Source organism: Sminthopsis crassicaudata, chromosome 4 (genome assembly GCF_048593235.1).
Source record: "Sminthopsis crassicaudata isolate SCR6 chromosome 4, ASM4859323v1, whole genome shotgun sequence".
NCBI classification, from domain to species: Eukaryota; Metazoa; Chordata; class Mammalia; order Dasyuromorphia; family Dasyuridae; genus Sminthopsis; species Sminthopsis crassicaudata.
In genome coordinates, this window is record NC_133620.1 from 452,940,987 (window position 1) to 452,955,753 (window position 14,767).

Here is a 14,767-nt window from a genome sequence, read left to right on the forward strand (position 1 = left end):
TTAACTTTTCAGGCCTTTAGGCAGCTAACTTAAATCCCAGAGGAAGTGCCAACCTGAAGAGAGGGAGAAAATTTCCTCATCTGAGAGTTTCTAATACTAATGAAATCACAGTCCAGTCCTGAAGTCTCACAGCTGGAAAAGAGTAAAGAATTCAATTCTTTTGACTCATTCAGGGTTCTTTGTACTCCACCAAATACAGAGATCAGTTCATGCAGTACCTAAAATAGTTGTACTCTGAGTTAACAATATCTGTAACAAGAATAAGAATGAGTCTACTACATGTCTACTTTGGTTTTCTTCTTGGAGCAGCAGTGATGGCTCAGGATCACTCACTGGTCTCATTCAGGTCACTGTGAGATGGGAGATTCAGAGCCATCCTTTGTCAGGGACATAGATTTTATTTGGACAAATATCCTTTTCTGGGAAGTCTTTGGGAGAGTTGGAGTAATTAAGGATACATTTCCAGGCTAGATGGATGAGATTAGAGCTTCTTCTCTCCATGGCAATAATCCAGAATCTATCTGCATGTCAACAGATGGCTGAATCAGGCGATTTTGTAAAATGTTCAGCCATCATGGGGATGCTGCTCAAGGCGGCGTGTTCTCCTGCCTGGTGCCTGATGGCTTGCAACTCAGGTGTCCAGGTTTCTTAGTAGAAAATGTTAAGGCTTTAAAAAAAAATTCTGAAATAATTGATCATTTGAGTTTTCTCTTATCTGATCCAAGGTGGGGAAGGAAGTAGAGGTCTTTCAGTTAATTAACATCAGAAAAAAAAAAAGCTTCCATTCCTTTTGGAAACCATTGTGATTCTTCTTCTTCTTATTATTTTTTGACTTTCACTACCTTATCTTTTAGCAATATCATTAAAATGTGCAATTATCTTAAAGAAAACCTACTGTTCTTTGGCGTTGATTCTTGCCTTTGAGCCGGAATATGAACAAAAAAGGAAATATCTGTAATTTGTATCCAAAGACAAAGATGCATCTTTGCTTACTTAGAACAATTGTCATAGCAATGGCCCAGCTACTTTCAGAAACAGAATATCATCATATAATGTAGAGTTCTGATATTTGATACACTTAAGAGTGCTTTTAATTGTGACAGATGGGTCCAGAGCCCCTGTCATTTCCTCCACAACCCTTGCCACTTCCCCCACACTAAAGCTGCTTTTATCTATCCAGGGCTTCTTTTATTAAAAGGAAAACAGATTTTATGACTCACTTGCAACCTAATGTGAATCACTTTAATGAATTGCTCTCCCAACAATATTTAACGTAGAGAAACCTGTAAGAATGGTTATCTAATGGTAGAATTTCAGGTTCCAGACACGGGAATTGATTTTGATTGCTTCTAACTAGTGGATAGAACGCTGAACTTTGAGTCAGGAAGACCTAAATTCAAATATTGCCTCTGGGTGAACCTAAGCCTTTCTGAATCTGTTACTTCATCTGTAAAAAGTTGATGATAAAAGTACCCACTACACAAAGTGGTTGTAAGGATTAAATGAGATGGCATGTAAAGTGTTTTTCAAATCTTATATAAGTTATATAAGTACTAAATATTATTTGTATTAAACGTACCATTAAAATGAAGCCTCCAAAATATTTGGTACCAGATAGAATCTTTGTTTCTGCAGTGATAACTTTAACTGCACTTTTTTTGGGGGGGAAAGGGCAGGGACGTAGTAAATTTCATCACTAGTATTGTGAGTCTTTTCTTTGATATTAGGTGATCTACAGGTTTGATTCCTCAAAGACTGTGGCATTCTGGGATATGCTATTGTGTAGCATCACTTGAAAAAGTCTGAAAAAGATAGGGTTTTATTTCAGTTTAGATTCCTGAACATGCTTCTCAATCCCTCAAATATATTTAGTTCAGGGTTCAGCTCATTTGTCAACTAATTATCTACTTACTATGTCTATGTGATAGGCTAGCTCTCTGGCTTCTTGCCAAATGGATATCACATAGATGTTTTTCATCCATTTGGTTTTGGCTGTGTAGATAGTTGGGCCAAACTCTTTTTGAGTGATCACGGATCTAATTTAGGAGGTTCCACAAGTGCTCAAGGGCTTAAAACAATTATTATGCTACAATCTGTCAACAAGAACATTTGAAGGACCTCCCTAAGGCATCTTTCTTTCACTGAGACTGTTCTGGGTGATCTCCATTACAGCAGCCAACGGTGAACCCATATTTCCTTATTTTATGTCTTCCTTGATATAGAAGACAGTATGGTATAGCAGAAGCAAGGAAGATCTGCATTCAGGTCCTGTCTCTGATATACACATATATGTATGTACACATATTTAGGCTATGTAATCCTACCAAGTCACTTAATTTGTCAGTGCCCCCAGACAATACTCTAAGGCTATAAGTTGCAAAGAAGGTGTCATGCTACAGGGTATAAGTTGGGAATTACCTATACAATTGCCCTGATTGAACACCTTGTTATATTATTAATATCTTGATATTAAAAATCAAGACTCAAATAAAATCATAATCACTGTCTTTTGAGGACTTCAAAATATTAACATATTTGTGAATGATCTCTTGTTGGAAAAAAAAACCTTTGAGGCAGCATTTTGTTTTATTAACTCAAATGCAAATGCAAATGTTAACATTAACAATAACAATAGTAATAGTTACTATTCATTAATTTCTTTAAGGTTTGCAAAACACTTCACATGTTTCTTATTAGATTTGATTTATAAGTATGGGAAATAAGAAACAGAGAAGTTACATTATTTGCCCATAGTATGGATAGTAAATGTCTAAGGTGGAATTCCAACTCAGATATTCCCAATACCAACTCTAATACTCTAACTACCATACTACCTCCCTGTCTTTAAAATGTCCTTGAAAAAAGCCAACGAATTGTAAATGCATCATATAAAATCTTTATATTTGCTGTACCTTTTAGTCAATTGTGTGACATTGATGATCTGCTTTAGAATAATATTTGTAAAAGTCTGCCTAATCTCTTCCCCTATCCTTTTCAGGAATTCTTTTGAAACATTTGTAAATTATTCTCACAAATTTTGAAGAGATTATGAGATAGAGAGATGAGATATAATGTACCGGTAGTTAGTGACATTTTTTTGGTTACCTTTTCTCAATAGTAATAAGGTTCACAATTTTTGCCAATTATTCTCCTTCATGTATCTTAAACATCTGTTCCTCAGTTCCCTCAAAATGGCTCTGCCTCCAGCACAGGCCTACGCTAGATATTTTTAATTTGGTCCAACTATATTTACAGTATCTTTTTTCTTTAGTGTTATTTCTATTTTCTCATACAGCTTTTCAAGGATTGTGATGCTGGAATCCCAAAGTGGTGACTTCACTGTTACTGATGGAGAAAATAGATACTTGTGAAAATTTCGACAGAGTTTTTTTTTTTTTTTTTGTTCTTTTTAAAAAATCTATGACCTATTTTTCTCCTTCCCATTTCATTCTTAAACATTCTTGGAATAACCAGGTGTAACTGGGTCTATTCCAAGCTTTCTGCAAACTTAGTTTCCTTTCTCCTGTTTTTATTGTTTTATGAGGCAATGCTGCTCATGCCCTCCTTTGTAAGATTTTGCTAATGAGTTTATATTCTAATTCAGCATTTCTCAGGACCATCATTTTGCTCCACTTGATGAGGAAACGTCAATTTGCTGGGTTCAGAGATTTTGTAAGATCATAAATACAGAGCTTTAAAAGATCTTAAGAGTTTTTCAGACTCAATACCCTTTTCTTCCAGATGAGGAAACTGAAGTGCAGAGAAGCCCAGGGACTTCTTTCAAGTAGAAAGCAGGGACATGGGGAGACTTATCACAGAGGCAGTAAACATCAGAACAAGGTTTATAGGTGCCTTTGATTTTTCCATCGTGGCAATTGCTTTGCATTAGTAAGCTTCACAGTGAGCAATAGTAGTCTATACTGATATCTGCTCCTTTACTCATTTCCTATTTTTCTGTATCAATAGTTTATTTGAATACATTGAACTGAAGCTGTTTTAGTTATGTGCCACATCTTCTCATATTATTCTTCTAACTTTGTGTCATATTGATACCCCTTTTAGGGAATATAACAGAAAAAAATTCTCCTAGCACTTTGGGTAACCTCAGGTGGAATATTTTGAGGTTGTTGTTTGTGCCATTGAAAAGAATATTCTTATTGATGAGATTGAAGATAAATATAAGCCAAAAATAAAGTTGATTATAGGCTACACTGAAGTTTTAGCCAGATTTGGAGAAGCTAATATGCAATGAATCAATCAAGCATTTATTTTGCACCTATATATGCTCAGGCATTATGTTTGGTTCTAGTGCTACAAAGGTAAAAATGAAATAGTTTCTTCCTTGAAGAGTTTACCTTCTTTTCAGACTAACATAATTATGGAATAAAGATATATATATATATATATATATATATATATATATATATATATATATATATATATAATTGCTTTTTTGATTCTGTCCTGAAAGAGAAGGTATAAAATTATCAGACTTATAGCAGAAAGGGACCAAAAGATAGGTCTAGGATTTCCAAGGTCTGAAATGGGATTTGCCAACATCTCATAATCTTGGGGGAGTCTTGCTAAGCCTAAAAAGATGTCTTAGAGACTTTCTGTTTCTCACTCTGATTTATCAATCTTCTAAGACTAGTAAGAGACTATTGAATATGAATGTGTACTCAGTTCAAATTGGGACAAATTATAGAAAGATTATTTTTAAAAATCACTTTCTCCATGATAATTAGAAGAGAAAGATATAAGTCTAAATGACTACCCTTGACACCTCAGTTTTAAAGACATACACGTAATTCCCTTAGCCAGCTGAGAATGAGATGCTGCCAACAAATATGAGAGCAGCTTCTGTCGAGCTCATATGGAGCTGAACCACATTCATCAGGGGTATTTTTATTAGAAATGTGACATCTCTGAGTTTGGGGTTGGAAAGAAAAGGAGTAAAGGCCTTTCCAATTATCCACACACCTTTTTAAATGATGAACTTAATACATTGCAGAAAAGCCTTGGTCTAGCTGATTAATTAATTCTTGGAAGACATAAGCATAAAGATTTGGCAAGCCAAAGGGAACATCTCATCCATGTGTGGATCTCCCCAGTAACTGAGAAACGTTGTGACTTCCTAGACAGATGTCTGTCTGCTCATACTGTAAAGCCAACTGATACTCAACACTGAGCCAAGGCCTCGTGCTTGCCTTATACCAGGAAATCCCATCAATGCTTAGTCTAGCAATTTCCTTAGTTGTCAATCATCTTGTCAATCTGTTCTAAATATCAGTCCTTCCCGAATCCAGTAAAGCTGAAATTGTACTAAAAAGAACGAGTGAGCAAGCAGAAGAAATTCTATGAAAATCATTTTTGCATATACCTCAAACCCACCTACCCAGTGACCTTTCCTTTGTGATGTGTATGTAGCACCATGGGTAGCTCTCTGTCACATATGAAACCTTCAGAATAGCTACCCCATATTCAAAGTATGGTATGGCTTCTTATGCACTCACAATGATAGTTTACGAGCCTCTACTGGTTGTTTTTGGTTTTGTTTTGTTTTGTTATTTTACTTTTTCATTAATCAGCTAAAGGAAAAATACTATTCAAAGCAAAAGCATTGTTTTTAATGGTAGAGAAAGATGATTTGTAATAAAAAAAAAAAAACTTCCTCCCCACCCCCTGAAAAAACCCAAACAACCCTTGGGCATGTTCTCCTAAAAATAAGCACTGAAGGGTGTAATCCTGCACAGTGATTCCTCCGATGCTGCAGAACCAGTAAGGATTCTTGCTGATGTCATCATCTCTCTTCTTGCTGATCACAACGTCCCCTTGGGGCTTGGCTGGTCTTATCCCCAGCTTGGCTATTCTTTTACTCCCTGGTATTCCTGCTGGGTAAATAGTGTCTTTTGGGCCTGGCAAGCACCGATTTTAGCCTGCTAACATTCAGGGATTGTAACCTCTCTGGGATAAGGGCCATCTAATAACACTTTAGTAATAGTCACCACACCCAATTAACAAAAGCTAAGCCTCTGTCCCTAAACTAAGGTCTTTCCCTTTTGGCCCTTATTTCTTTGCAGAAGATCAAAGTCTTCTATTGCAGATAAGTACCAAGATCCTTTCTGGTTTAGTTGCAAATGTATTTGAGTCAGGAAAAAAATAACTTAAGGAAGCACTGCCTGTGCTCTCTGGGATGCCAGCACCCTCCCTATCTTTAATATGCACATATGTCAGCAGCAAGGACCATAATGCTTTTGTGCTATATTTTGCTCAGGGAAAAGCCTTAGTCTCACTACAGAAGAACTAAATGACAAGCCAAGCATGGTTAATAGCATATAGAACATTTTGCATCTATTCATCCCCCACCTCTCCAAGAAAAGCAGGAAGATGGAATAATTTTTAACCATCATTTGACACACATAGTATATGGAGAAAGCAAAATTGGATCTTTTTTTTTTTTTTTTACCCTCAGACTGAAAACTAAGCATCATGACAGCTCATGTTTATTCATTGTGCTGCAGTAATCATAGGATCATAGATTTAAAGTGGGAAGAAAGCACAGAAATCATCAAGTCCCTCCTGTTCATTTGTAGAAAGATCTGAGGGGCAAAGAAAGCAAATAACTTGAACAAGGTTGCCCAGGTAGCAAAAGTGACCCTATCTATCCTATATCCAGATTTTTTTCCTCTATATCATCCCCCAAATTTCACTTAGAATTTTATGATAGAAAATGAATCTGTCCCATGATATAAAAACTCAGCCTCTTGGAGGAAGGTCTAGAATGCCCAAGATCAGAAATAGGTTTTGCCTTTATTTCATAGTTGCTGGCAAGCCTGGGCTGAACCTAGAAACATCTCTGAGATATTTTTTGCTTTAACTCCTGGCTTATTGGAGCCTTATGCAATATTGTACTGAGTTTGGGAGCTGTTTTTTTCTCTTAGTATGTTTGCTAGCTGTTCTTAGAGAAATGTTACATTATACGCAGGGATAGAGGAAAGGAACCAGGAGATAAAATTGAAGATGAAAAGAGAGAAGGGAATCATTAAAGAAAGAAGGTTGCCAATGAGAGTTAAATGGAACGGAGCCTTAGACTCAAGTCTGGGCATTTGCTTAAGACCTGCCTCATTGGTTGAAAGAATGATGCCTACATATTCTATCTTCTTAGGAGACAGAGCTGGTGAGAGTATGGAGAGAGGGTTTTAATTCTGTGTATGGCAGGAAAGAGAAAAAAATTTGGGGAAAAGCCAACATGTAGAGGAACCTTGAACGTGTCCCTATTTCCAGCTTACTGCATCGTAAACTTGGAGGAATTTCTTCTGAGATAGCTCACCCCCAGGGAGAGAGAACTAATTCACTCTTTATTGGCTGGAATATTCTAATCTGTACATTTTCTCTCAGTTTTGCTTACTATTGACTTGGATAAATGATTTTGTTTGCTATTCACTATTGATTTTGTCTGACAAGAAAGAAGTCAAGCTTTTGGATTTAGCTGGGGGCATTTCTTCCCAGTTAAGCAAGAGTGTCTTGGGTCCAAAATTCATTTCCTCTAGACTAGCAATATTTGGGGGAACAGAGAACTATAATTGTAGTCTGTTATCTCTTCTTTTGAGGGGAGCAAAATGGCCCAGATTTGTAGCTTAATTTCCTGTAACCTTCCTGGCTAGAATAAAAATCTCCTTTGGAGAGCAACTGGCAAGCATTCAGAGATATCTATTCATGCCCTTTTCTTGGCTATATTTAAACAAATCTGGGTGAACATACATATAACCTCCATGAGCAAGACACACCCAACTTATAGGTACAATAATGAAGAGTTTCCAAGCATCCTATTTACAGTAAATAAGCAAACAATGAAATATTGATTGAGGACTTATCATATCCTTTAAAATGTACTCATTTAACTAACACATCAATTTCCTATCCATTATAGATAATTGAAAGTCTACTACATATTTAGTCATCTGTTTATTCCTGAATTAACCAGACCACAGTCTGGTGAAGCATTGGGAAGTAGCCAAATGACTTTTTGGCAGCAATTTTTTGAACCCCCTTGAATGCTAATGCTTATTATTATTATTATCTCATTCTTCTGGTTGTTTTCAGTGTAGTTTAGATAGAAACAGACCATGAAAAATAACTACTATCATTATTCTTTTATGTTTAATGTTCTGCAGATTTGTTTCACACTTAGATAAAATGACTGCTTTTTTGTATTTGAATAAAAGTATTCAGATGTAAGTTCATTTTCTGCAGGATTATTATTATTATCATTATTATAGCAATATATTACAAGTTTTTATGCTTTTTAAAAACTTGAAAGATAGGAAGAGCTAGGTGGCACAGTGGATAAAACACTGGTTCTGAAGTCAGGAAGACCTGCTTTAGAGACTAGCTCTGTGACTTTGGGCAAGTCACTTAATCCTAATTGCCTCAAAAAAATCAAACCAAAACAAAACATTGAAGGTCCTTTGGTCCTTATTCTACCACATTTATTAGTGGTAAAATTGTTTTTGCAATTTTCTGCTATGGGAACCAAATTCTGGCAACACAAGATAATGCATCCATTTAGCATCTCTTAGAGAATTGTAATCATCATATATATAGTAGTCTTATCTATTTCATTCTTGAAAATTCCATAACAGGTCAGCTCAATGATTCAGTGGATTCAGGAGGGCTTGAGTTCAAATCTGGCCTCAGACATTTAAGACTCATTAGTAATGGAATACTAGACAAGTCATTTAATCCTACTTGCCTCACACAAAAAAAGAAAATGTTCCATGTATAGACAAATTTTATGCAATTTATATTGAAAATATGAGTAATCACAGATGAGAAAACATTTAAAAGATGGAATCCATTTGCTGAAGAAATTATTGGAAAATAGAAATAGAGGCTTTTCTCCTCATTCTCAATGAGGTTCTATTTGTACTGTTTACTGCCAGATTCGTGGATTTTTTCAAAACTCAAATGATCCATATTGGCTAGGTGCATGGTGCCAAATTTCGTAGATAATTGAGCCATCATCCTTTCTGCTTTGCGTGCAAAATGATACATCCAAAAGAACACAAGAGTGTCATTTTCTGGATATTAAAGTACCTTCTGCTTAGGAGCCATTGTGAGAATTGGCTAAAGAAGCTAAACCAGGCACCTCATTTTCACACTTCACCAGGGTTGGGTAATTAAATGACTAATTAAAAAGACTCTGGGGTAAATAGTCATGATTTCCTGATAACTCTATAATAAATGATCCTCAACCATAGTTGGCCAACTAGCTCTAATGATTTACCCATTAAAATGCCATCACTCAGCTCTTGCCCAGCTTGTACTTTCCATAATCTGGGGTAAAATTCAGATCCTATCATATAGAAGTGAATTTTAAGAATGTGAACAAAAACATTTATCTAAAACCAATATCTGGCATTATACTGAAAACTTTACTCTCAGATCAGAAGTAAAACTAAGATGTTTGCTGTCATCATCATTATTTGACACACTATCCACTATCATTAGTGATGAGGCTAGATAGCTATAGAAATGTTGGAAAATCTGCTCAAATACTCATCTATTTTTGTTCTCTTCCAAATCCTTTAGCCTCCTGGTTGTGGCAATATTTTCATTATATGCATATACCATGGTAGTTAAGCTCTAAAAGTTATGGGTCCATTAATGGCCTTCAAGAAAATGAAGTTGGGAAAGGTGAACATTTTGAAAAATACGTGCAGAGGAAATTAATTCTGAAGGTGACAAAATCTGAAAATATCCAGAAGTCAATTTTGAGACTATTTCAAAGAGAGGGAAATTCATATGAAATGGAAATCATAGACAGTATTATTATCACAAAAGGAAACAGAAAAGAATAGTGAGAAACAACTAGTATGTCCACTTTCTCATTTCTATAAGAATGGTCTATGCATAAATGGAAGATACCCTTAATGGAAAAATATGAGAAATTGACAGTCACATTGATACTTAAATCATTTTCCAAGCTCTGGGTAGGAATGAGGGAAGGGGGAGTTGAGGAAAGAGAAGGTTAAGGGAATGAGGGGAAGAATTTTTAAAGTACCTATATACCAGGCACTGCACTAAGTACTTTATAGATATGATTTCATTTAATCCTCAGAACAAACCTGGGAGTTAGGTCCTTTTATCACCATTTTACAAATGAAGAAACTGAGTCAAACAGAAATTAAGTGACTTGTCCAGAGAAACACAACTAGTAACTGTATGAGGCTGAATCTGATTTTAGGTCCTCCTGATCCAGACCTAGTGCTCTGTATCTTCTAACTGTAAAGTTGCTCTAAGCAACTCTATGCAAAGCAAGGATCCCTTTTGATCCTTTGAAGTTACAGACAGGATTCTTTCGAAAAGTTAGTTTGTGCTCATTAAAAACATCTAATCTTCTCTGGATAGACTTTCTTGCCTTGCCAACATATTCTGAAAGTGCACTTTTAAGATGTCATTTAAATTTATTAGGACTCATGCTATCTGCAACTTAGGCGTTTGTACAAAAAGAACCCCAGTGACCTTTCCTAATAATACATCTTTATCCCAGTAGTAAACAGGAAAATTGGTTTGGTTTCTGGGTTTGAATTTTTTACTTTGTGTTTCTGTATTTCTGTCACTTACGCCATCTTGACTGTCTTTGAATGTCTTCACAGCTTCAGTGGTGTTGATTTTTCTTCTGAAACCAGTCATGTATTTGTTCTTTATGAAAAGACATTATTTTACTTTTGAAAAATTGTATGTTGTCTGAATACAGATTGAAACATACTCTTTTAATTTTTTTTCTTGAGGTTATTTTTTTGGGGCAAAGAAATCTGTTTTCTTTCACAACTTGACTTCTGTGGAAATGTTTACATAACTTCACATATGCCTTCTCAAGGATGGGAGTGAGGAGGGGAGGAAGGGAGAGAATCTAGAACTCAAAGTTTTAAAAACAAATATTTTTTAAAATTGTTTTATATATAACTGAGAAAAATAAAATAGCAAATAAATGGGGAAAAGCCCAAAAAGGAAAAAAAGAAAATCATAGACAAAAATTTAAGACAATTGATTTGAATTTATTGTTGAAGATTCTAAATGATTCTCTATAATCAGTCTTAAATTATTTAATTTTTTAAAAATTTGCAAGGTTTCTTTGGGAAGCCAGTTTGTTATATAATACTTGCCAAATGAATGATGTTGAGATGTGTAACAATATTAAGATTTTTTTTATTTTATAATTATAAATTTTTTGACAGTATATATGCATGAGTAATTTTTTTTATAACATTATCCCTTGTAATCATTTTTCCAGATTATCCCCTCCCTCCCTCTAGTCCCTCCCCTAGATGACAGGCAATCCCATACATTTTACATGTGTTACAATATAACCTAGATACAATATATGTGTGTAAATCCAATTTTCTTGTTGCAAGTTAAGTATTAGATTCTGAAGGTATAAGTAACCTGGGTAGATAGACAGTAGTGCTAACAATTTACATTCACTTCCCAGTGTTCCTTTTCTGGGTGTAGTTGTTTCTGTCCATCATTGATCAACTGGATGTGAGTTGGATCTTCTTTATGTTGAAGATATCTTCTGGTTCTATTCATTTCACTCAGCATCAGTTGATGTAAGTCTCTCCAAGCCTCTCTGTATTCGTCCTGCTGGTCATTTCTTACAGAGCAATAATATTCCATAACCTTCATATATCATAATTTACCCAACCATTCTCCAATTGATGGACATCCATTCATTTTCCAGTTTCTAGCCACTACAAAAAGAGCTGCCACAAACATTCTTGCACACATAGATCCCTTTCCCCTCTTTAGTATTTCTTTGGGATATAAGCCCAATAGCAGCAATGCTGGATCAAAGGGTATGCACAGTTTGATAACTTTTTGGACATAGTTCCAAATTGCTCTCCAGAATGGTTGGATTCTTTCACAATTCCACCAACAATGTATCAGTGTCCCAGTTTTCCCACATCCCCTCCAACATTCATCATTATTTGTTCCTGTCATCTTAGCCAAGGATTAAGATATTTTTAAACTTCTAAACAAAGATCATTTAACTTTGACATTACTTTCAAATGGAGTGCACGGTGTGACTAAAACTATTTATCTGAATTCTGAGTTTAAGCCAGTTGATGGTTATGATGGCATATCTTGTAGCAATTCACCCCTCCAAAACTTTCAAGAATCCCCTCTTTCTAATAGGATAAAATAAGACACATTCAGCCAAGCACTAGTCCTGGGTCATATAGGTGGTAAGTGGCAGGGGCTTGACTACCAATACATCATACTTTCCACTGAACCAAACCAAGGCTCAGTTCAAATGGCACCTTTTTTATAAAGTCTTTCTTAATCTCTAAAGGAACTATTTCCTCTACACACACACACACACACACACGTGCACACACATGCATGAATGCAGCAACATATGAGTACATGTGCAGTGCATGCAACAGATGCACAGCACACAACATATATATGCATACATGCATACACCGTGTGTGTATGTGTGCACGCTTCCTCCCAAGTGCTGTCTCTGATGGGAAGGATGCTCTCTGAAGGCAGGAACTCTTTCCCTTTGTATTTATAACTTTAACTCTGGGATGGCTGCCATATCCCTTGGTTGATTGATTGATTGAAGTGCTAATTTATCTATTTCATGAAGATATTACTCAAAGAACTTGAGTGCTTTAAAGCCACTTAAGAAATACAGAGAATAAATGAGATAAAGGCACTTAATCTCCCTGAGGAAAAGAGCAAGCAATTAATTTATACATTAAAAATGGTTTTGAAAACCAGCTGTGTATTTCTATTGCTGTGCCATGTAAGGCAAAGAAACAGAAGTCACTTATAGCTTAGGGCTGGGATATGTTATTTTTGCAGCAAAAAAGGTGCTGGATTGGGAGGCAGGAAGAACAGGTTCTAATCTCCTTTAACTAGGTGATCTTAGACAAGTCACTTCACCTCTGCACCTCAGGGTCATATATTTAGATTATTTGGATTCAGTGACTTCTAAGAAAACTGACCTTAAAATTTGTGTCCTGGGATCTTATCCCTTTTCCACATCCATGATACCCTCTACAAAGCTATTATAGGGAAACTGGGTGGGGATCGATATTGGTATAACCAATCTAAATTGTAAAAAGAATTAGAACCACCATTGCAAAAAAAAAAAAAAAAAAACTCAAAAAGTCCAGTCCTTACCCCTCTCAGAGGCTTATAACTTCATTGGAGAGATAAAACACAGGCACATAGATAGTTATATAACAAATTGGTGGTGTATGGAGTAGAAAGAGTATGGGATTTGGAATCAGAGGACCTGGATTTGAATTCAGCTCCATAAATGACAACATGATGTTGACCAAGTCACTTACTATCTTTAGACCTTAGTTTCCTAGCCTGTAAAATGAAACAGTTGGTTATGATGATCTCCAAACTTCTTTCTAATTAAATCTTACACTAAATCAGACATATGCACAGGTGCTAGGGGGAATCTGAGGAGGCAAGGATTCCCAAGGACTGGAATGATTAGGGAAGGTTGTTGGGGAGAAATAGGAACTGGACCTCAAAGGGTGCTCAACACACACATGCTCTCAAACGAGGTCAGACTTCACCAGATGAGGTTTTCCAATGCTCTGTTTCCGTATTTTTAGAATAGCCAAGATGAAGAATGAAGTCAAAGAAAAACAAGAACAAAGAGAAAATATCAAAAAAATCAAGTCCCAGGTGGGCAAGATGCGGAAGGAAGCTCTGGGTTTGCAGTTCCAAGAATGGCTTCTGGATGCTGATGGAAAGATTCCACTTCCTGTGGTAAGGAGAAAAGGAGTCAGGGAGGAGAAGGGGAAGGAGGAATAGGGGAAGAGAAGATAAGGAATGGGGTGTTTCGTTATGGAATTGCTCATGGAAAAACTGTCCATGTCCATGTCAGCCTTAAAATCCTCCCCCTCAAATTCTACTTCTCCAGGAGCTCATTTAGCTCTCCATCTGTTTGGTCAATTTTCTTGGTTTATCTACAAAGTATTTTTCAACAAATCCTAGAAATCAAGGCCCTTATTTAGAGCTGGTCCCAATGGCTTCATTGCAGACAGGAAGGCCTGTCTTTGAGATCCCCTGATATGGTGGACAAAACACTAGATGGGGAGTCAAGGACTTGGTTTCCAATCTTATTTGGGACACTCCCTGTGTGATGTCAGACAAGCCACTTAACTTCTCTGGGATTCACTTTCCTCACTGACCAAAGGAAGGAGATTGATGAGAAAGCTTCTTCATTCCCGTCTAGCTCTAAGACTGATTCTATGAACCACAGTGAGTTTTTTCCAGATAAGATGGCTCATTTCCCTTTTATAGGAACTAATGGTTGTTAATGGTGGCTTTGGGAATGCCCACTGGTTCTGTATAGTGCTGGCCTTGGCTTTTGTACTGGACAAATATGAAATAATAGAGAAACAACAACAGTGCAGAAAGAAAATCCTTGAAAAGCATTTCTTTAGGAGGAAAATAAGTAACTCACTTGGAATTATCTGCACTCCAGACATTCCTAGAAAATTCTCTACATTAAGGAGGTCTACCTTTAAATTGGGATCCACCCAAGGATCATGTTTAATAATGAGCTTTCTAGGAAAAGTATGGTTGACACATTTTAAAATTTAATCATCATTAAGATTTTCATTATCACTTTCTTAAGTCTAGACAATAAACAAAATACTAAATTTCACATGTAAATTCTCATACTGCAATTTAACAACTGGATGAGAGCTGTTTGGAGCTGGTTTCT

At 36.1% G+C, this 14,767-nt stretch overlaps 1 protein-coding gene across 4 annotated transcripts in view; it reads left to right on the forward strand.

Moving 5' to 3' along the window:
• The window catches only part of EFCAB5 (EF-hand calcium binding domain 5), a 132,083-nt gene that overhangs the window by 33,181 nt on the left and 84,135 nt on the right, over positions 1-14,767 (forward strand). For all 4 annotated transcript variants that reach the window (XM_074263775.1, XM_074263774.1, XM_074263776.1 and 1 more), the window contains one exon: positions 13,647-13,803. In XM_074263775.1, the coding sequence (XP_074119876.1) occupies positions 13,647-13,803 (157 nt within the window). The remainder of the gene's footprint in view (positions 1-13,646; positions 13,804-14,767) is intronic.